The 24,145-nt window shown below is 42.0% G+C and overlaps 1 protein-coding gene across 6 annotated transcripts in view; it reads right to left on the bottom strand.

Moving 5' to 3' along the window:
• Nucleotides 1-24,145, bottom strand: part of LOC109921458 (islet cell autoantigen 1-like) — a 92,826-nt gene that overhangs the window by 52,842 nt on the left and 15,839 nt on the right. For all 6 annotated transcript variants that reach the window (XM_048598824.1, XM_048598825.1, XM_048598826.1 and 3 more), the window contains exons 4-6: nucleotides 20,834-20,906; nucleotides 13,493-13,616; nucleotides 12,261-12,459 (exon numbers count right to left, since the gene is read on the bottom strand). In XM_048598824.1, coding sequence (XP_048454781.1) covers nucleotides 12,261-12,459; nucleotides 13,493-13,616; nucleotides 20,834-20,906 — 396 coding nt within the window. The remainder of the gene's footprint in view (nucleotides 1-12,260; nucleotides 12,460-13,492; nucleotides 13,617-20,833; nucleotides 20,907-24,145) is intronic.

Raw genomic sequence — 24,145 nt, 5'->3', positions numbered from 1 at the left:
CATCCCCCCCTCTTTGACCTGTCTGTCTCCTCTCCACCTATCTTCTCCTCTATCCATCTTCTATCCGCCTCCCCCTCTCTCCCTATTTATTTCAGAAACCCCTTCCCCTCCTCCATTTCTGAAGAAGGGTCTAGGCCCGAAACATCAGCCTTCCTGCTCCTCTGATGCTGCTTGGCCTGCTGTGTTCATCCAGCTAAACAAATATATGAAACAGGCCTCACCAAGGCCCACATTTAATTCCCACCAGCGGCAGAGGTGTGTCATAACATGTTTTGTCAACATCTACAAACATCTGAATTAGGGGCAAGAGTAGGCCACTCGTCCCCTGGAATCTGCTCCAAATTCAATAAGATGATGGTCAATCTGATTACTCCACATTCCCATTCTTATTTTAATTTTAATTTTAATTCTCATCTGATATATTCCAGGCCAGGCCGGCAGTAAATAAAATTCAACCAGTTAATTGACTCACGGCAACAAATGCCCTGTCACTGAAGTAGTAGCTCATTCCATATAGTCCACAAATGTCTTGCTTTGAGGAAATACCAATTCACTTGTTGCTGGTACACGAAGAACAACCTACATCCCCATATCACCTTTCATGCTCTAAGTAATCAAGACAGAGTCTTAGTGTAATGTCTCAGCTGGAAGACAGTACTCTGACAGTGAAGCACTCCCTCAGTTCTGTACTGGGAGTGTTGGCCTGGACTCTAGAGTGGGATGAGAACCCAAAACCATCTGGCTCAGATTTGAAAGTGCTTTCCATTGACTCTCTTATACTTCCTCACAAAATAGTAACAGAGACCAGTGGCACACAGAATCCTGTCAAACACATCCACTTTAAATGGCTTGATGTGCAGTGCAACACAGGGCAGCTCAGCTCACTTGAGAGGTTGATGATAAAATGATCCCTGAGGAACCTCAGATGGGAAATATTCCCTTTCCCAAGTGGGATACAAATCTGAAGTAAGGCACTGGAAGCATCAAAAATATCAAATGTAGCAACAACCCCTTGACATTCCTGTCTTTCTAAAAAGTCATAGCTAAATACTAGTGGTCCTTGAGATTTTCTGTCCAAAACCATGAGGTCTCAATCTTATTCGTTAACAGACAGATCTCTTAATCTCACACACATTCGTCCATCAGTGGATCCTCACAAGGCTGTGTTTACAACAGTGACTCAACTTGAAGTTTGGGTATTATTTCTGATACTGAGGGGCATCAATAACTTACATTTATGTAGCTGCTAACCAAAAACATAGTTACCAACTTGCTTCACAAATTGGCTTGATATAACTGGATGCCGAACCAAGAAAGGCAGTGATTAAGAGGGATGGCTAAATTCTAGGTTGTAGAAATGAGTTGTGAGGAGATTTTGATGGTAAAGAGAGGATGGACAGAGTAAAGTGAGGTTGAAGAGAATAACAGCAAAGGGGTGGAGAGTCTTTCTGTCAGTTCCAGTTAAATTTCAATCAGGTGATTTACTGGGAGCAATTAATGGTTAAATCAAAAAAAAAAGTGATTTGGTGGTGGAAAAGCCGTTCAGTTTTGTGTGATAGCACTTCCAGATTAAAAAAAAGCAGACTCATCCTTCAGAGATAGTAGGAACTGCAGATGCTGGACAAATTCTGAGATAACAAGGTGTAGAGCTAGATGATCACAGCAGCAGGAAGGCTGACGTTTCGGGCCTAGACCCTTCTTCATAAATGGACTCAGACTCATCCTTTACTTCCCTGTCCAACTTTGAAGAGGTGACCAAACACGTGGCTGAAGGTAGAGCAGTGGATGTGGTATACATGGATTTAAGTAAGGCGTTTGATAAGGTTCCCCATGGTAGGCTCATGCAGAAGGTAAGGAGGCATGGGATAGGGGGAAATGTGGCAGATTGGATTCAGAATTGGCTGACCCTTAGAAGATTTAGGATGGTAGTGGACGGAAAATATTCAACATGGTGCTCAGTTACGAGTGATGAACCACAAGGATCTGTCCTGGGTCCTCTTCTTTTTGTGATTTTTGTAAATGATTTGGATGAAGGAGTGGAAGGGTGAATTAGCAAGTTCACGGACGATACAAAGGTGGGTCGCGTTGTGGACAGTGCGGAGGGCTGTTCTAGGTTACAAAAGGATGCAGAGCTGGGCTGAGAAGTGGCAGATGGAGTTTAACCCTGAAAAGTGTGAGGTGATTCATTTTGGAAGGACAAACTTGAAAGCAGAATACAGGGTTAACGGTGGAGTGTGAAGGAGCAGAGGGATCTTGAGGTTCATGTTCACAGTTCCCTGAAAGTTGCCACCCAAGTGGATAGAGTTGTTAAGAAGGCGTACGGTGTGTTAGCTTTCATCAATAGAGGGATTGAGTTCAAGAGCCGTGAAGTTATGCTCCAGCTATACAAAAGCCTGGTTCGGCCACATCTGGAGTATTGCATCCAGTTCTGGTCGCCTCATTACAGGAAAGATTTGGAGGCGTTGGAAAAGGTGCAGAGGAGATTTACCAGGATGTTACCTGGAATGGAGGGAAGGTCTTACGAGGAAAGGTTGAGAGAGTTAGCGCTTTTCTCTTTAGAATGACGAAGGATGAGAGGTGACTCGATAGTGGTGTACAAAATGATCAGAGGTATAGATACAGTAGACAGCCAGAGACTTTTTCCTAGGGTGGAGGTAGCTTTTACGAGGGGGCATAGTTTTAAAGTGAGTGGAGGTAGATATGGAGGAGACATCAGAGGTAGGTTCTTTACTCAGAGAGAGGTAGGGGCGTGGAATGCATTGCTGGAGAGGGTAATGGAGTCGGCCTCATTAGGGGCATTTAAGCAGCTATTAGATAGGCATATGAATGATAGTATAAGGTAGGGATGGAGGTTAGACAGACCTTAGGATTAGGGTAAAAGTTCGGCACAACATCGTGGGCCGAAGGGCCTGTACCGTGCTGTACTGTTCTATGTTCTATGTTGTTCTATAACTCTATTTTGATTTAGCCCCTTCCGGCTCTCCCTACCCTATCCTCACTTTTGATGGTTCACATTGCCCGTAAATAGGTTTTGCATATAAATTTCTAATTGGCTGCACAGGTAATTTACTGGTGGCGGTTTAAAAACAAATAAAAAGTCACCATGATTTGGTGACGGGAAAGTAGTTTGGTTGTGAGAGATAACATTTCTGGACATAAAGAGGAAAGCGACAAAGCAGACCCATACGGGACTCCTGTGGTACATTAGTAGTGTCCCTACCTTTGAACCAGGAGACCCAGGGAAGTCTCATAACATTTCTGAACAGGTTGACTCAATCATATTGTAAAATAGGAAGACGCATAGTGTTCTTGAGGTGAAGTGGTAGTGACTATAGTTCTGATCCAGGAGGCCCAGGGTTCAACTCCCACTTGCTCCAGAGGTCTAACATAACGTCTCTGAACAGGTTGATTTAAAAAAGCAAACCTGTGGATATAAAAGGAAAAAAAGCAGACCCACAGGGTTCTTGTGGTACAGTGGTAGTGCTCAACCCTAAGTCATAAGGTTTGGGTTCGAGTCCCTCCAGCTCCTCAGGTGTGTAATGACATCTCTGAACAGGCTGATTAGAAAATATTACAAAGCAGACCTGGGGGCTCTTGTGGCACAGAAATAATATTCTACCTCTAAGGCAGGAGGCCCAGGTTCAAGCCCTATTTGCTTTAGAGCTATGTAATAATATTGCTGAACAGGTTGATTAGAAAATGAAGCAGACCCAATAGTACAAAATGGCCAAATAAAGCAGACCAAGAGGGCTCTTGGAGCATAGTGATAATGTCGCTACCTCTGAACTAGGGGGTTAGGGATGGGTCTGTCCCAGGCCTTTGTAAGCCACAAGCGTGTCTTCCAAATATAAGCAGCAGCTGATAACAAACAGCCCTCATGATCCAATGCCCTGCAACCTTCAAAAATCTTTAAATCCTGGCCTCTTAAAAAAGAACAAAGAACAAAGAAAATTAAAGCACAGGAACAGGCCCTTCGGTCCTCCAAGCCTGCACTGACATGCAGCCCATCACAACTAAAACCCCCTACTCTTCCGGGGACCGTGTCCCCTATTCCCATCCTATTCATATATTTGTCAAGACGCCCTTTAAAAGTCACTATCGTATCTGCTTCCACTACCTCCCCCGGCAGCGAGTTCCAGGCATCCACCACACTCTGCGTAAAAAAACTTGCCTCGTACATCACCTTTAAACCTTGCCCCTCTCACCTTAAACCCATTGCCCCGGTAACTGATTCTTCCACCCTGGGAAAAAGCTTCTGACTGTCCAGTCTGTCCATGCCCTTCATAATCTTGTAGACCTTTATTAGGTCCCCCTTCAACCTCCGTTGTTCCAGTGAGAACAACCCAAGTTTCTCCAACCTCTCCTCATAGCTAATGCCCTCCATACCAGGCAACATCCTGGTAAATCTTTTCTGTACCCTCTCCAAAGCCACCACATCCTTCTGGTAGTGTGGCGATTCGATTTCTCGATTTCCTTCATGGCCCAAGACAATGGCAATCATGTCTTTAGTTCCATAGCATTGAAACTCTGGATTTCTCTCCCTTACCCTCTCTGCCTCCTGATAGGTTTAAGAAGCATTTATCATTCAAACATTTGGTCATCTCTTCTAATATTTCTTCATGTGGTCCAGTGTCCAACTTCATCTAATAACACTCTTGTAAAGCACGAAATGTCTGATTACGTAGCATCAGAAGTAGTTCAGCAAAGGTACAGCGAGTGATTTCTGGGAAGAAGGAGACATCCTATGAGGAAAGGTTGAGCAGGTTCAGCCTACCCTCATAGATTTGCATGGTATCAGAAGTGATCTGAGTGAAACACAGAAGATGCCAAGGGGACTTGACAGGAAGAGATGCAGAGAGGATGTTTTTTATCATTGGAGAATCTGGGCAGTCTCAAAACAAAGGCCTATCATTTAGATGGAAAGGAGGAGGAATTTCTTCTTTCAGAAGGTCATTAGTCTTTGGAATTCTCTTCCCCAGAGACAGGTGGAAGCTGAGTCTGTGAACATATTCAGGGCAAAGTTAAACAGATTGGATTAACATGGGAGTCATGGGTTATGGTAGGCAGGAGGAAAATGGATTTAAGGCCACAATCCAATCAGCAATGATCTCTTTAACGGCAGAACTCAAGGGACTAAATGGCCGACTCCTGCTTTCATTTGTTATTATTGTATTAATCCAAGTTGCTCTTGTTGGATGTTCTATCAAGGTAACAAACCCTTTGGAAAATACAAGTAAGCAAGCTGAACGTGCAAGGCTCAGTTCTGTTGCTCCAAAGGCGCTCAGATGGCTACAACTTGCACAATTTCCGTTTTGTTCTGCAAGGCCGGCACATAGCATCAAGCTAGCAATAATCAATTGGGATCCACCAATCATCAGATGTGAACTTGTGATCACACCATTCAAAGGTTGGCAAGATTACAGCTCTCAAGGTTTGCATCGTAGTTTATGCGATCTGGCATTCTTCTGCCTTAAGGATGTATTAATAGATGTGAATTCTGTAAACAGAATGTGTGATTATACAAGCTGACACAGTAGTATGAATAAAAAAAATCTTCAACTGCCCCCTCTTCCTTCTAAGGAGGTAACCCAGAGAGAATAGTTTTTCAGCCTGATACAAGCTGACAAGTAAACAGTGTGACCAGCCATGCCGAGAAAAAAAAGGAGCTATTCTTGGCAGCCAGCGCATACAGCTGCAAAGGTAACTGCTGGAAGTCAAGACATTGAACGCTAGCAGAATTCTCCAGGAAAGGAATCAACCCATCTTTGATAGACACATTTACACATTCTGCTGCAAAACAAATGGCTTATTCATGACAAACTGCATGGCAAACCTGAGTAACAAACAGTGTGGTACTTAAAGAGGCATTCTCTTTAAAAGCGCCAATGTCTCAGAAAAGCATATGATGCAATAAATTGCAATACGTGTAAAGGAAAAATGAAGACATTATGTTTTTGGAATTCTGAAGGTGCTAAACTTGAATTTGCTGAAAAACTCTGATAAAGTCACCTACAGGAGATTGTTTAGTAAAATTAAAGTGCATGGGACAGGAGTAATGTTTTGGCATGGACTAAGGTTTGGCTAACAGACAGAAAACAGAGGGTAGGAACAACAGGTCAGTCTCATGTTGGCAAGCTATTACTAGGGAGATAACACAAGGATCAGTACTTGTGCCCCAGCAGTTCATAATGTATATTAATGATCTGGACTGTATTGGTTTTCCAAATTTGCAGATGTTATAAAACTAAGTGGGAATGTGTACTGTCACGAAGATGCAAAGTGGGTTCTCAAGAGGATTTGGTCAGACCTAGCAAGGGGGCAAGAACATGGCAGATGGAATATAAATGTGGAAAATGTGAGGCTGTTCATTTTGGTAGGGGTATTTCTTAAATGGTACAAGGTTGGAATGTGTAAATGTATAAAGGGAACAAGCTCAAAGATAGTAAGAACTGCCGATGCTGGAGTCAGAGATAACACAGTTTGGAGCTGGAGGAACACAGCAGGCCAGGCAGCATCAGAGGAGCAGGAAAGTTGACATTTCAGATCGGGACCCTTCCTTGCTGTCCTTGTTAAGTCATTGAAGACTAACGTGTAAGTGCAGCAAGCAACTGGGAAAGCTAATGAAATGTTAGCCTTTATCCCAAGATGGTGTGAGTTTACGATTGTACTAGACTTTAGTTAGATTGTACCTGTGTGCAGTTTTGGTCTCCTTATTTCAGGAAAGATATTATTGTCATAGAGGAAGTGCAACCAAAGTTCACCAGACTTGTTCCCAGAATGGTGGGACTACCCTATGAAGAGAGATTAGGCAAACTGCATTCTCTAGAGTTTTGAAGAATGAGGAGTGCACTCACTGAAACTTACAAACACTTCAGGGACAGATAAGATTTCTCCCTTGGTTGGGAAGTCTAGAATCAGGGGGCACAATTTCAAAATAAGGGGAAGCACTTGGGACCGAGATGAGGAGAAATATATTCTACAATTCCTTTGAAATTGTCCACCCAGGAAGGCAGAGGAAGCTCCGTCTTTGAGCATGTTTAAGTACAGGTTGATAGATTTCTGGTTACCAATGATGTAGAAGGATATGGGGATAATGTAGTAAAAGGCTGTGATTATTGTCAAAGCTACCACACAAACAGCTGCAGTGCAACAGAACAGTTTATCAGAATGCAGCAATTAATGTTGTTGCACCTGCACAGATTCTCAGAGCTGCTCCCTCTGACATTTGCTGAACTTCATCAGTTCTGAAGGATCCTCCATCAGAAAGTCACTCCAAAAAATTGTGAGAGGAAATGTCTATACTTTACTTTGATTAATGTTGAAAATGGGGTTTCTAATCACAATCTGAAGATCTGGGCCTAAATGTACTATGTGGCTGCATTGAGAAGCATGTTTTGAACCTAAGCAATATTCCACATGTAGTTTTCCCTCTCATTATTTGCTAATAATGAATTAGAACAGAAATTTCAAATATTGGCAAATAGTGTTAGTAAATAGGAATGTAAATTGCAATGAAGTAAGAAATTTACAAATGCATATGGTGAACAGTGAATGGGCCAAAATTTGCCAGATGAAGTTTAACATAGGTAAGTTTGAGGTTGTCCATTTTGGTTGGAAGAATAAAAACACAACTTATGATTTAAATGAAGAGAAACTTCAAAATGCTTCATGCAAAGGGTTCTGAGAGTCTTTGTGTATTAGTCGCAGAAAACTTGTATGTAAGTATAGCAGGTAATAAGAAAAGTAATTTGCCATTTATTGCTAAAGGAATCAAGTATAAAAGTGGGAGGTGCTGTTGCAACTCTACAAGGCATCTGGGGTACTACATACAGTTTTGGTCCACTTGAGGAGGTATGTAATTGTATTGGAGGCAGTTTAGAGGAGGCTCACTAGATTGATTCCAGAATTGAAAGGTTTCTCTTGTGAAGATAGGTTGAGCAGTTTAGGCCTATACTCTCACCAGAGTTCAGAAGGATGAAAGGAGATCTAATTGAGGTATACAAGAGGCTGAAGGGAACTGACAAAGTAAACATAGAAGGGATGTTTCCTCATGTGGGAAGACCTAGAACAAGAGGTCATAGTTTTAAGCCAACAGATGGAAAGTTTAAAATAAAGATGAGGGGAATTACTTCTCCTAAAGGGTTGTGAATCTGTGCAATTCCCAGAGTGTGGTGAATATCAGGACACTAAATAAATTTAAGGAGTTTAGTCATTGGTTGAAGGGTTATGGGGAGCAGGCAGGAAAGTGGAGTTTAGGCTGAGATGAGATCAGCCATGATTGTAATCAAATGGCAGCAAAGACCTATTCCCGCTCTTATTTATTTTGGTGTTAATTGTGTGTGATCAATCCCAAATACCATCAACAGTGCCACAAGTTCTATGTACCCACAGAACGCGGATATTCCCAAGAACTTACACTGCAATATTATTTTCTAGAGTAAATAGTACTCCTCATACTTCCACTTGCCAAATAAATTATGGAAAATGTCTTTTACATTTGTGAATGAGTGCGTATCATTGTGGTCACTAAGCTAACTTTTACAACACACAGAAGGGAAAAGTTCTTTGACAAACATAAGTTTGTGTATTATTTCTAATTCATCTCCTCCAACTAAAGCTGTACATTGTGACACCATTATTCATTGCTAGAATGATGACTGAATAATTTCCCCAGCAAACACATTTGGAGACCTCACTGCTGCACACGACAGGGGTTAATACTGCTCACTTAATGTGTATGTAACTATCTCCAATCACTGCATGTTGCTGGAGGTATCATCTGGCATTAACCAGAAAAAGCTTGCAGTGGTTACGTTTATGACATCTTCCTTAAAAAAATGTAAAAATAGATTCTGCAATTGGTCTTTGTTTCTTGGAATATAAATTGTTCTTTCTCAATGCTGACCCAAGTCCCAGTCCTTCCTGACAGACACCATATAGTCAATAGTGATTTTGCGTAATTAAGTTGCCCTAGCACTGCATCAGGTAACAGACTACTCAGGATTTATCTCACAGTCTGACTACACAGCTCAAAATGCTCTCTCCAGGAATAAGTCTCAACAGTAGGGGCCAAACCAATAATTGTGTTACTGGTCCATATGGAGAAAGTTTAAAAATTTCACATATTTACTGAATTCTTAATACTATCAATAAATATTCCGCAGAATTAATTCTAGTCCTGCATTCTCCAGAATATTCCTACTGTACACATTCAGATTACCCCACATTATGGCCCTCTGAGTTCTCAAAATAGTAGGGATCCATCAGCAGCCTGTGAGATGTGGAAGTGATATTTTCTGTCACAGTTAGTACCATTATGTACTTTGTGTACTCTTTGCAGGCCTAGCCTGCCCATACAGGCAAAGTAGGCAATTGCCTAGGGTGATACATTTTAACAGATGCCAAATTCATCATTTTGAACGCCAAGTTAATAAAAATAAAATTTCATTCTAGACTTCTCATTTTTCTTTATATTGGATATTCAAGGTCAGGCTTTTCACTATGACATTACCTGAGAACAGCAATTACCAGTTGGAATAGGGGACTGCATTTCTAAAAATCGATAGGGGAGGTTGGCTTTGAAAACTGTATGAGAGGGGCATGGAGGCTAGAGATCAGAGAAATACCAGATGGAGGAGAATGGCAAATGCAAAGAGAGGGTGACACAAACACACTGATTAGACACACAGCAATGCAGTTGACTCTTAACTGCTCTCTGAAACATAATGAGGGAGCCACATTAGATTAGCGTTAGCTTTATTCTCACCTGTACTCAAAAGAGTTCAGTGAAAAGTTTACGAGTCATAATTTACAGCGCCAACTTAGCTACAAAGGTATCTAGGTACATTCTTAAGTACAAATTCTTGGGGAAAATAACTTAGAAAAATAAAGAAATACAAGTCTAGCATTACGGATCATAGGAATAAATTAGAAAAATAAAGAAAGAAAAGTTCAGAATAACACACCTTCCAACCAAGTCGAGACCGGCACCTAGCTTCTACTCCACATCGGGCTTCACCTTGAGGCCAGAAGTCTATGCTAAGGCTATGCCGGGCTGGGAGACAGCCACACTGGGCCACCACATAGTTCAAGGGCAATAAGAATGGGTAATAAATGGTGGCCCAGTTAGAGAGAGAGAGAGAGAGAGAGAGAGCGAGATTGGCTACTGGGCTGAGATGAACATGGTGACCAGGGAATGGAGGCAGGGACAAAGACTGGGGAGTGAGGCAGGGACAGTGACTGGGCGTGGGAACAGTGATTGGAGAGAGGGGGCTAGGACAGTGACCAGGGACCTTGGGCAAAGACTACTGTGTTGACAAGGATCTGGGGGCTGGGACACAGAGGCATACTTAGGAACATGGGCTGGCAGGGACTGCGCTGAGAGAGCGATTGAAACCTGAGACCCTTTGCATAAACATTGAAAGTTTGTTCACATTGGCAAATGAAAATGCAGTCTTCTCTTGGCCAAAGCTGGAGGAAGATCATTCAACCAAGGGCTATTAAACCATACAATCCTTCAAAACATGTGAGGTAGGTGCTGGAGTTTAATTTTAAGGAAAGGAAATACAGTTTCAAAAATAAACACAATGGAATCTGGGAAGAATGGGGGGAAGAACTATTTCAGCACCAAGCTCTGACATGAAAATTTCAACCAATCCAAGATCCTGAACTCAGAAAATAGCTTAAAATTACTGGCCCAATGTACTGTCTGGAACAGGTTTTAGCTTAGTGATGCGAGCTGTCTCCAACTCTACTGTGTAATCCCTGGAATCAACTTGGACCGTCTATAAACTTCCCAACATTACAGCATATTCACTCTAGTAATAGTTACCTAAAAGCACAAAAAGGCTAAAGGTTCCAGGTTGTCTATGCTCAACAGATTGCCCAGCCTAATGAAAAATCAGCATGTCACTTGGATGGTCTATTTTGAACTGCAATGGCATCAGAAAGCAAGGACATCTGGTCTTTGTTAAACTGTATTCCCTAGACACATTCAGAAGTCATCATGCATGGAGCAAGTCAGAAATACAATGTGAACATTAATGACCAATTATGATATTGGCTTAATTGACTTTGGAATGTTGACCAAGATATCAGAACTCTTTGTTCCTCTTTGAATAATGCTGTTGTATCCTGAATACGGACCTGAATGGGTAAACTGAGCAGAATCTGAAGGGCAGCAGCTTTACTAAAACAGCATTCTCTTTGTTCCTTGTGGTATGTTAAACCAGTGACTTTCTGATTCAAAAGCAACAGTCTTATCAATGAGCTAAGCTGACACCTCAGCTGAATGATATTGGAGGGGTGGGCTGGGCAAGTCGAATAAAATGATCAACGAAAGACTAAAACTGAAATTTGAAAGTGACAGGATTAGGTCAGTTTTCAAAGACATTCTTTCCTGTTAACAACATCAGCAATCATTTACAGTAAGTCTAGACACACTCCAGAAAACACTAAAATAGAGCGAGCACACATAAGTACTCTTGCTCAGTAAAGCAAAACTTTCCACATTTTGAACATCCCCTGCTTCCTTTCTTGATGAACTTTCATGACAATCCCACCACTGTGAAGAATTTCCTGTTATTGCTCAGAAACTAGCTCCCCAGAATGTTTGATCTGGGTCATATTAAAATGGGGAAATCGATGGCCAAGTGGTATAATCGCGAGACGATTAACCCAGAAATTCAAGTATTTTCTGGAAAATCACTCTCTTTTGTTCATAGAAAGGCCAAAATCCACATCAGAACAGAATTATAATTTGACTATTATAAAAAATGAAGTCTTATCTTTAATAATCTCAGGCCATCAACATTGAGCTCACAACTTATTCCCCAATTTAAAATAAAGCCTGTTTGAGCAGTGCAACTGAAAGTCCTTAAGGCCATTAGCACTTTGGGACACTTCCTTTGACATGTGTCCCAAAGTACTAATGGCTTTAATAAAAACACAGATTCAAAAAAAACAAAGTTTCAGCAGTGTAAGCCCAGGAAATTGTGGATATGCTGCTGGACAAGAGCCAATTGGTAGTGCAATCTAACTACCCCTAACGCAACCCTTGGAACAAAACACTCTTGCAAGATGGCAAACCTAACAAAATGCAAGCACAAACCAAAAAACATTGCCAAATCAAGGTCAAAATGTTCTTCCTTCTAGAGTATCCCAGTGACACTGCCTGTCCTTCTACATCTAAACAAATTCCAGTTCAATGCATCCCCAAAATAATTCGAATAGAATGCATTATTCCTGCACAGCCCATGTACCTTCCTGAACTTCTCCATCTGTTTGTATGTGTCAGGATCCAACTCCTGAGAGACATCCTTCATCCAGAGCAGCGCCCCCCTGTACTCTGTCCGGCACTGTTCCATCCGGTTCACTGTGAGGAGAGTATCAGTGACTGCTCGTCGCCGGAATGTCTCCACTTCCTGCTCCAGTCGGACCAGAGGGACACGCAGTGCTAACCTGGAATGAGCAAAGACAGTAAGTGGCTGGATTACACAACACCAGACATATTTAGAATATTAAATAAAAACCAAAAGTACTGCAGATGCTGTAAATCAGGAACAAAAACAACATTGCTGGAAAAGTTCAGCAGGTCTGGCAGCATCTGTGAAGGAAAAAACAGTTAATGTTTCGGGTCCGGTGACCCTTCCTTTAGAATTTAGAATACTAGTATTCAGGGAATGGCGGAGAGGATTGTACTAAAAACCAACATACTGCTGGTTTTTCTGATATTCTTAGTTTCGCAGTTCTCATCACTGTACCTAGCAGTGAGACCTTCAACCACTAGCACTTCAGTCTATGTCCGGGCATTACACGTGTCTGGGTCTGGCTGCTTCTCAGTGCACACAATGGGCATTTAAAATGTTATATATTTCTCCAAGTCCTTAAGAGACGATGCTCAATGCAATGCCATCTTTTCTGCAATGACATCCCATATTACCAAACATGCAACCAATTTCAGCACCAATGTTAAATTTATCCTCCCTGCAAATCAACATATCTAATTCTTCTGAGGAAGGGTCTCGACCCGAAACATCAGCTTTCCTGCTCCTCTGATGCTGCTTGGCCTGCTATGTTCATCCAGCTCTACACCATGTTATCTTACATCTAATTGGCTCCCAGAATACCACTGCAGAAACAAATTTCCCAAATAATTTTGGACTGAAATGTTTACACAACAGTGGATTCCATTAATTCAGCATCATCTGAGAATCCTTCCATGGCTTGTATTGTTATTGCAATAGAAATAGTTACCCCTTACCCACAATGGGGAGCCTGAAGCTCAAGTCTTCAACTGAACCACAATACGCATTCAATTTGCTGACAAATAAAAATTGCATGCACTCTATTATCATCAGAGATGAAATCACATGGAGTGAACATATATCCACGGATTATTTCATTTCTCAACCAACAGCATACATGTGGAAACAGCAGACATCAGGTGAGACAACAAGTACAAGGGTGAGCTGAGTCTGGTGAGTGAGTGTACCTTTGCTTTGCAGAACCACACAGGGCTTTACTGGTGGCATTCATCATCCTGCCAGCTGGGGTTTTATCTTGCTCGCTTTGTCCCTTCAGGAACATGCCCAGCTCATTCTCCTCCTGGGATAGAGCTGCAATGGTCAAGTTAGACAGCAATTACCATTAGAATCACAATGAATTGTCGAGATACATGGTCACACAGCTGTCCTTAAAGATAAGAAATTCTAATTTAGAATGAAAGAGCTGGAGAAGCTCATAGGTATGGCAGCATCTGTGGGGAGAGAAATAGAGTTAATGTTTTGAGTTCAGTCTGATTTCTTCAGAAGAGTCATATTTTGTTTGAAATTTCTAGCACCGCAGTATTTCACTTATATTCTAATTTAGACTTTGCATTTATAAGGCTACTTAAACAGAGCAAAGGACTTTCAAAGGATCTTAAGGAAACAAGGACACTCAAGATGACAATACTAGGGATTACGGCCAAAAAGTTAGTCAGAGAGTATTAAGGGGATCTTAAAAGAGGAGTTCTTCCTCCTCAGCATTTGATGCCTATCCCTATTTGTCCTTGAACAGAGTGGTTAGCCTGCCATTTCAGACAGATGACTAGACTGGTCACATTACCACTATGCCAGGTTTGGGGACGGTCAACAAGACAATTTAATAAGGTACATAAGCAAAATACTGCAGATGCTGGAAATCTGACACAAACACAGAGAATGCCAGAGAAACTCAGCAGGTCTGGCAGCACTTGTAGAGAGAAAAACAGAATTAGAGTTTCAAATCCAGTATGACTCTTCTTCAAAACTGAACTTGATATAGTGGGTTTACATCTTTGCAGGCTGCCAGTGGTTGGTGAACCAAGGAGGCAATAGAGCCTAGAAATCTAGGGTGGGGGCAGAGGGCAAGGGAATACTGCAGGGCTGGAGCCTGTTGCATGTATGACAGGGTGAAACCATGAAGGGGCACAAACACAAGGATGTGGTGCCAGTGGGCCATGAGCCAATGCAGATCGGCAACTCAAAGATGATGAGTGAATGTGATTTGGTTGGTGTTGAGGGGACCAGAGTTTTAGATAAAGTGAAGTTTACACTGGGTGAAGATTGGAAGCTGGTCAGGAGGACTTTGGAGTTGTGAAGTCTGAAGGTGAAGAGGCCATTGGTGAGGAATCCAGCAGCAGAGCAAGGACTCTTAAATTGAGAAGCATGGGTCTTTTGTAAAGAACTGAACAATAAAAGACTCAGTTTAGACATGTAATCTCTTGCTGCTTTCACAAGGCAACACTTTAGCCAATGCACACTGTAACAGACAGAATTGAAGGCTAATCACCTTAACATTGTCTAAATCCCTTCCACATCGTTATCAGGATCACTCAGGGAGAACTCAAGAATTAAGGTTAGAGGTCCTAGCATTGGCAAACCTTGATCTGACATATTAAACGGGGCAAGTCTAAACATATTATCACTAGAATATTAATCCAGAGACTCAGATTATTGTTCCGGGGACCGAGGCTCGAATTTGAATGCAATAGCAATCTGGAATTAAGAGTCTAATGATAACCAAGAAATCACCATCAATTATTGGAAAAATCCATTTCGTTCACTAACATAAACCACATTAGGTGATTCACTTTTACGGAAGGAAATTGTCTGGTGTATATGTAAATCCATACCCACAGCAATGTGGTTGACTCTTGGTCATTGAGTCATAGAGATCCACAGCAAAGAGAAAGGCCCCTTTGGCCCTTTGCATCTGCACCAGTCAGAAACAACAAAACAATTCTAGTCCCATTTGGCCTATAGTCTTGTATGCCTTGGAATCACAAGTGCACATCTCAGTACTTATTAAATATTAAGAGGGTTTCTGCCTCTACCATTCTCACAAGCAGTGAGTTCCAGGTTCCCACCACCCTCTGGGTGAAAATGCTTTTCCTCACATTTCCTCTAAACCTTCTGCCCCTTGCCCTAAATCTTTGCACCAGGTCATTAATCCCTCCATCAAGGGGAAAAGTTTCTTTCTGCCCACACTATCTATTCCCCTCATAATTTTATACATCTTAACTATGTCCCTTCTCAATCTCTTCCCTAGTCTGTCCAATCTCTCTTCATAACTGAAACTTTCCAGCCCAGACAACATCCTAGAAAACAAAAACAGAAATTGCTGGGAAAACTCAGCAGGTCAGGCAACATCTGTGGAGAGAAAACAGAGTTAATGTTTCGAGTCCACTGGCTCTTCATCACTGGGCTCTAAACATCAACACTGCTTTCTTTCCACAGATGTTGCCAGACCTGCTGAGTTTTTCCAGCAATTTCTGTTTTTGTTTCTGATTTCTAGCATCTGCAGTTCTTTACTTTTTTTCCCTGTTAACATCCTACAAAATCTCTGCGCCCTCTCCAATGCTATCAGATCCCTCCTATAATGTGGATTCCAGAACTGCACACAATACTTTAGCTGTGGCCTCACCAAAGTTTTATCAGTTCCTGCTCTTAAACTCTATGTCTTGATTAATAAAGGCAATATCCCACACGTGGTCTTAGCCATTTCATCCACTTGTCCTGATACCTTACGGATCAGTGTACATACACATCAAGGTCCCTTTGATCCTCGGTGATTCCCAGGGTCTATCATGTGTTCCCTTGCCTTGACTGTCTTGACCAACTACACAACTTCCCATTTATCCCAATTGAATTCCGTTTTCCACTGATCAACCCATCTGACTAGCCCATCTAAATTCTCCTGTAATCTAAGGTTATCCTCTGCACTATTTACCACTTGACCAATTTTTGTATCTTCTGCAAACTTACTGATCAACCCGCCTACATTCAAATCTAAATCATTTATGTAAACTAAAAACAGCAAAGGACCTAACACTGGCCTTTGTGGGATCCCACTGGACACAATCTTCTAGTCGGAAAAATACAACTCTGTTTCTTGCCACTCAACCAACTGTGGACCCAATTTGCCAAATTTTCTGGTAACGCATGGGTTCTTACCTTTGCTATCAGTCTCCCATGCAGGATCTTATCAAATTCCTTGTTGAAGTCCAAGTAAACTACATCTAAACCACAGCAGCTCATCTACACATCTAAGACTATATCTTAAATGGGCTCTGGGCTATAAATGCTGCTCTAGCCAACAACAACCTATATTGAATGTGAATGAGTAAAAGAAAACCTTGAACCTTCTTGAGTGGTGAGCCTTCACTTCACATTTGATCCAGCCAGAGATGACAAAACCCCTCATAAATCAGGCTTGGGCAGGCTTAACCCAATTTATTTTGGCTATGGATAGAAATATAATTTGCACATACCTCTTCAGGTAAGCCCCAAGGTAGGCTGATGTGGGAGAAAGAAGCACGAGGCAGATTCACTTTGATGGAGGTGGAAACACTTTTGGAGTAAGGTATGTAGTTGTAGCAAAGGAGAGAGGCCTTCACTCTCTGACTTACCAACCTGCAATTGACCTGACAGCATATGCCACAAGCAATGAGTGCCTGAAATAGAAACTACTCAGTTCTTGCTGTTACAAGTGTGAATCTTACTAATTGGAGACGATCGTTTCAGTAGCATCGCACTAAAGCCAACACTGTTATTCCAATGTAAGACAATTGAAAAAAATAATTTTAAGAAGTTATATTTGGAAACGAATGTTGCGCTCTTCAAAGTGAGCAATGTTAGCAGTACAGACTGGAACACTGGGTTTCAGTCATGCCCTGTCAGGGGGAGCCAGATCTTTCAGATCACGTATAGCACGGTTAGAGATGCAGACTAAAATTTGCCATGGCCCTAGTCCAAGTGGACACATTTCCACTTCTTGTAGCAGTCACCCCATGGCCTGACTGCCAATTCGTTGCTGATCACTCCCAAATTTGTTCAACTGGAACCAGGATTCAGACTGCAAAACTCCATTTCATGTCTTCTAGGCAGCTTAATGGTATCATCGCATGACTACTAATTCAGAGACCAAGTAATGTTCTGGGAACCAGGGTTCAAATCCCAACCTGGCAGATGGTGGAATTTGAAATGAATGAAAAAATCTGGAACTAATACTCTAATAACGATCAGGAAACCATTGGCAATTGTCATAAAAACTCATCTGGTTCACTAATGCCCTTTAGGAAGGGAAACTGTCATCCTTACCTGGTCTGTGCTATATGTGACTCCAGACCCACAGCAACGTGACTGACTCTTCACTGTCCTCTGAAGTGGCTCAGAAAACCATTCAGTTACATCAATCATGTAAAAGGAAGGAAGGATTGAAGCCGGAAAGATCACCTATCTTTGACTAGGCACATCTAAACCAAGTGGACTGCAGCAAGTCAAGAAGACAGTTCATGAATTACCCACCTTACCCAGAGCAACTAGGGATGGAGCAATAAATGTTGGCCCAGAGAGCGATGACCACATTCCATGAGTGAGTAAAGAAAGCAAACAGCAGATGTTTTAATCCCCTCAAATTAAATTAAAATATCATTAGAACCACTTAATGGTTACAGCATAAGAGGAGACTTCACATGTTCATTCTGGCTGTCAGCTGGAGCAAATCACATAGTCCCAATCCCTTAGCCTTGCCCTCTGGCCCTGCAATGCTTTCCCCCTTATAGAAGTTTCAAAGTTTGTTTCTCTGCACTCCTTTTGGATATGGTGATTATGGCATTAGGAATTTGGTCATTGGTGATGACGGATACAAATTCACCCCAATTTTTGTTGTTCTGCAGAAGCAGTCTCTCCATACAGCTGGTAGAAAAATATCCTGGTAGAAAAATGTGCAAATAGCACCACCTACAGACACAAATCATTTTGATACTTCTAAAGCAGAATCAGGCCCAAAAGCCTAGGTTTTTTATGACTCTACCAATTAAGATACAATTAGAGGCACTTGCACCAAAAATAAAGTTGGGATCAATGAGTTAGGGTTGTTATCATCAGCAATCACTCGCTAATGAATATGATAGTCCACCTAGGACATTCAGTATCACTGGTCATGGGTTCTGTGGGTCCTTGCATGGCTGATCTATCTTTTAGTTGGGATGTAGCATATGCTACAGTATAGGCGATGAAGCAAACACAGTATTCTGTTTCCTGTCACAAACACATCAATTCGGAGCAGAAGTAGGCCACTCAGCCCCTTGAGTCTGCTCCACCATTCAATAAGATCTTGGCTGATCTGTTTGTGGTCTAAACTCTACATTCCCATTCCATTTCCTCCTCTCCATCCACGCCACTCCTAATAACTTTGACCCCCTTGTTAGTCAAGAAACCATCTCCTCTGTTTAAAAATATTCAATGACATCACTTCCACTGCTTTCTTGGGAAGACAGCTGCAAAGACTCGCGGCCCTCAAATAGAAAGAAATTCTTCTAATTTCTGTGACATCAGTGTATGGTCATGGGGAGTTTAGTAAAACATTATTGTTTAATGTGTAAAATTTTTATACAGTGCCCACTTGAACTGGATTTGTCTTTTCAGGCTTGGACTGTCTGGAGAAACAGCATTTTGTGCTGAATAGCAGAAGAGTGCAGTGCTGGTAGATACAGGTGGGTCACTGCTGGTGGCAACAATTTAAGTTGATGAACAAAAAGCCACACAGCAGGTGATCCGCTAAATTGGGATTTTTTCCAACAGTGTATTAATTGGAAACGTCAACTATATCTAGTGACAACATTGGTACTGTGCTGTTCCAATCTGATTCAGACACTTTGATCTTGCTGGCATCATTGCATCAAGCAAATGTAACACCTGAAATCCCTTAAACTGTCTTTACTTTATCTGCTGTGATGACTAGGGGTCAACAATTTTAATTAAAAATGAACTAAATCTAATCCTGACAAACTCTGCATTCTGTGCTTTTAAATGCCAAGTCTTCCTCTGCTACTGTACCAGCCTGAGAGAGATGTATTTGGCTGCACAAGTAATGTTCTTTCTGAACTGGATCCTGCATCAGTATAAAGTGGTAGATCAGACTGAGTTGCTCCTCAATGATGTAAGAAATTGGGTAGAGCCCTGGCATTCAATTTACACCATCATAGGCATGTGGAAAAATCTTAAGTGGACAGAAATTTACTTTAATTGAAGCATGGCATAGACAACTACCAGGTCTATGATAGACATGACCTCTTTCTACCCTTCTCAGTGCAAGTTCTTAGGGCACAGTACTTAAGACAAGTCTGAAATTGGATCAACCCACTTTGCAACTGAAGATGAATTCAATAGGTGAACTGCAGATGAAAAGAAAGGTATTCAAAGTTTGGTCATTTTAAGTGATCTCAGACCAGTTGGTAGGAAGCCCTGCAGACTTTCATTCTGAATGATGATCAGGCCAGATGATGAGTACATGGATTTGCTAATTCTGATGGCATCTAGTAATGAAAGTCTTTCTGTCTTCTTAGTGAATCTTTTGGAATTCTCTTCCTCGGAGGTTCAATCACTGAGTTAGTTCAAAACAGAGACTGATACATTTCTAGTTACTAATGACATCAATAATTATAAGGATAACGTGGGAATATGGCATTGAGGCAGATAGTCATGTTTCAAAATGGCAGAACAAGGCTCAAAGGACTGAATGGCCTACTTCTGCTCCTGTGTTCCTCCAGAGGAGGCAATTGCCTAGTGGTATTGTTGTTGGACTGTTAATCCAGAGACCCAGATAATGTTTTGGGAACCCGGGTTCGAATCCCACCGTGGCAGATGGTGGAATTTGAATTCAATTTTTGAAAACCTGGAATTAAGAGTCTAATGATGACCATGAATCCATTGTTGATTGTCGGGAAAAAACCCATTTGGTTCAGTAATGTTCTTTAGGGAAGGAAACTGCCATCCTTACTTGGTCTGGCCTACATGCAATTCCAGACCCACAGCAATGTGATTGACTCTTAACTGTCCCCGGGCAATTAGGGATGGGTAATAAATGCTGCCTAGCCAGTGATGCCCTCATCCCATGAATGATTAGAAAAACCCAAAAGTTTTCTTTTCAACCCTCGATTCCACCTTCGGGCGACTGTGTGGAGTTTGCAAATTCTCCCTGTGTCTGCATGGGATTCCTCCGGGTGCTCCGGTTTCCTTCCACAGTCCAAAGATGTGCAGGTTAGATGGATTGGCCATGCTAAATTGTCCACAGTGTTCAGGGATGTGTAGATTATTTGGGTCATAGGGGGAATGGGTCTAGGTGGGATGCTCCGAGGGTCAGTATGGACTTGTTGGGCCGAAGAGTCTTTTTCCACACCGTAGGGATTCTATGATTCTATGAACGCAAGTTGTACTGTGTGGAGCCAATACCTGATGATTCCACAGCTGACTAGTTCATGCAGTAGATTTTGTCAACACTACCAGAAAGGAAGTATTTGAGTACTTACTGTTGAGTCTTTGCTGATATTTCTCAATAACCTTCAGAAGATCTATGCACGATGTCTGTACTATACGGAAAATCTGAAACAGTGAAATTGAGAATTTTATAAGATCTCATTGCAGGGAAGCCCAGGTAGCCCTCATGATTCCAGCCCAGACTTACGAGCTAAAGACTCCTGCATTAACCAATTTCAGGGGCCTAGGGCAAATTAAACTGAACAGTTTGAATCCCATTTCAAGCAAGTGTGAGGCAGTAAATAGTCCACAGGTCACCGTAAATTGTCAATCTCATTCAACGATCATCAGGACAGCTTGAGTGGGAAATGTTCTGACATTTACTGCAGGCTATTGGTTTCTTCAACCTTTGAAAGTTTAACTTCTATGCACAACAAAGCCATTTAAACAATACATTTCTGCTCTCAGCTTCACAAAAATGTCACCAGTGCTAACTGGGAGGCAAGTCAATTTGTGCTTTTGAAATCTGTACTATTCAATTCACAGACAGTGACTTGAGGATGCAGTGATTGTGAATTTGACCCAGGACTCTATTTTTAAAATCATTTGCAAGACTATCATAATTGTGGTCCAACTAAATGTCACCGAGCAAGCATGCTCCAATTCCTAAGAGGATCACTTCTTGGGTGGAAATTTATATCTGTAAACTCTGTGGCATTTATAGATTTGTCTAGAATGAAGTTTTTTTTTGAAAGAATAGTAATGGAATAAACTATAAATGTCACTCCATTTGCTTCAGCTCCCTGGACTTGTTTATTAGCAAGGTGAGGACTAGTCACTGTTTAACAGTATTAAATGCATTGGTCCTTCAATCCACAAAATTTGCCCCCAATCTGAGAATGGGTCCATCACATACAAATAGAATCATTAGTAAGCTTGTATGATCCAATGGGAATTGTACCTCTGAATATCACACTTAACTAACAAAACGAGACTGCCACAGAGCCCTAATAATGCTGCACCAAATCAGTGCATCAGGAGGCAGTGGTAACTTCACTGGGCTAGAGTCATACAGCATGGAAACAGACCCTTCAGTCTAATTAGTCCATGCTGACCATGCTCCCAAATTAAACCAGTCCTACGTTTGGCCTATATCCCTCCAAACCTTTCCTATTCATGTACTTATCCAAATGTCTTTTAAGTGTTGAAACTGTACCTGCATTCAGGCCTAGGCTAACACCCTGGAGACATGGGTTCAAATCACTCTACAGCTGCTAATGGAATTAAAATTCAATTATTAAATTTAAAATTGAAGGCAGGGAACTATCTTCAATAGCCATATAGACCCACCTGATTCACTAACGTACTATATGGAAGTAAATGCTTACCCACATATGACTCCAGATGTGGTTGATTCTAACTGCTCTCTGAAATGTCTTATCAAGCCACTCAGTCCAAGGGATGTGGGTGCTTCCTGTGTTTCCACGTGGTCAGCACTGCTGCCTCACAGCGCCAGGGACCTGGGTTCGATTCCAGCCTCAGGCAGCTGGCTGTGTGGAGTTCATATGTTCTCCCTGTATCTGTGTGTGTTTCTTCTGGGTGCTTGGGCTTCCTCCCACAGTCCAAAGATGTACAGTTTAGGTGGATTAGTCACACTAAAATGCCCATATAGCGTCTGTGCTAGGTGGAGTAGCTACAGGAAATACAGGGTTACAGGGATGGGGAGGGAGATGGGTCTGGGTGTGATGCTGTTTGGAGGCTTGGTGTGGACTTGATGGGCCGAATGGCCTGCTTCCACACTGTAGGAATTTTATGATTCTACATCCAAATCCCATTTAAGAATAAAGAAATAGAAATTAATATCTTGGCATGTGAACTGCTTCAGCCTTTCCACATTCCTGCATAAGGAGGTTTGGGGGTCCTTCAGACAGGAACGGGAAGCAACTAGTTATATGAAGGTCAATCAGATATGAATCACAAAAATGGGCATCAGGATTTCGAGGTAACATTGAACAAACTTTTCAGGTCTGATCCTAAATCCTACCATAAAAATGAAAGCTATCACTGGGACCTACTGGTTTCCACTGGAGATCTTAGATATTCCTTGCTTAATTAATTGGCAATGTGAACTACATCAATAATGTGGCACTATAAATGCTGTCCTTCTGACTTTTGAGCTCCAAATACATCCAAAACTTGTCAAATCCAAGAGATTAAGACAGGTTAAACAGAGGGCGATTTGTTTGGATATAGACAGATTGCCAGCTCTCAGCAGAACCAATTTAGATCATAGATCATAGAAGATCACAGAATTCCTAGAGTGTGGAAAGAGGCCCTTCGGCCCAACAAGTCCACACTGACCCTCAGAGCATCCCATCCAGACCCATCCCCCTACAACCCACTTAATCTACACATCCCTGAACACTACGGGCAATTTAGCATGGCCAATCCACCTAGTCTGCACATCTTTGGACTGTGGGAGGAAACTGCAGCACCCAGAGGAAACCCACACAGACATAGGGAGAACGTGCAAGCTCCACACAGACAGACGCCCAAGGGTGGAATCGGACCCAGGTCCCTGGTGCTGTGAGGCAGCAGTGCTAACCACTGTGCCACCATGCCGCCCAAGAAGATACAATCTTTGGAAAGACATGCCATCCAAACAATTCACCACTACCTCTAACTCTACTGTTGTTCCATCTCCTGACAGAATTTTCAGAGCTTTGAATGATTTTATTTGTACATGACAAGAAAGGGGAAAGTCGGCCTTACCGGGACAGGCACTGGAGAATAACCAGGTTAAAGAGTAACACTGGTAGAAGCCAGTGTGAGAATGGGAGTCCCTTCCTCACGCTTTGCATTGAGTATTGGCACTGTTCGTGTAAGCAAGTGATGGTTTGGTTTTTCACCAAACACAAGATAGAAGTCTAGAGTCACAACCATGTGGACTGTGCAATGGATTGTGCAGATGGAAATGGTAGGCTGTGACTCCTGATTATATCATAGTAACTTGCCTCAAATACAAAGGAAAGAAAAGTCTACAGTCATACTGTAAACAAAGCCTAAGGTTTCCTGGCAATTTAATCCACACCAATACATCAGGAACTATAGAGGACAGCTGAAATGGCAGTCTGCAGCCAATAGAACAACATAGAATTTCTTTCACAGTGCCCAGTCTTTCACTGCTAACTGGAGGCCATCTGCCAAGAGTTGGGACACACATCCTGTATCATCTTTGTGTACTGTGTAACCACATCTAATTGTACTAGGCCCTCGCCATTAATGAGAGTTAAACATATGGGCAGCTGCTATTTGTAACAGCTAGCGGTGCAAGGCTGGGGGAAGTGAGTTAGAGAGATGTGTCA

This window comes from Rhincodon typus, chromosome 7 (genome assembly GCF_021869965.1).
Source record: "Rhincodon typus isolate 14 chromosome 7, sRhiTyp1.1, whole genome shotgun sequence".
Lineage (NCBI taxonomy): Eukaryota > Metazoa > Chordata > Chondrichthyes > Orectolobiformes > Rhincodontidae > Rhincodon > Rhincodon typus.
This window is presented reverse-complemented; position numbering and strand designations above follow the sequence as displayed.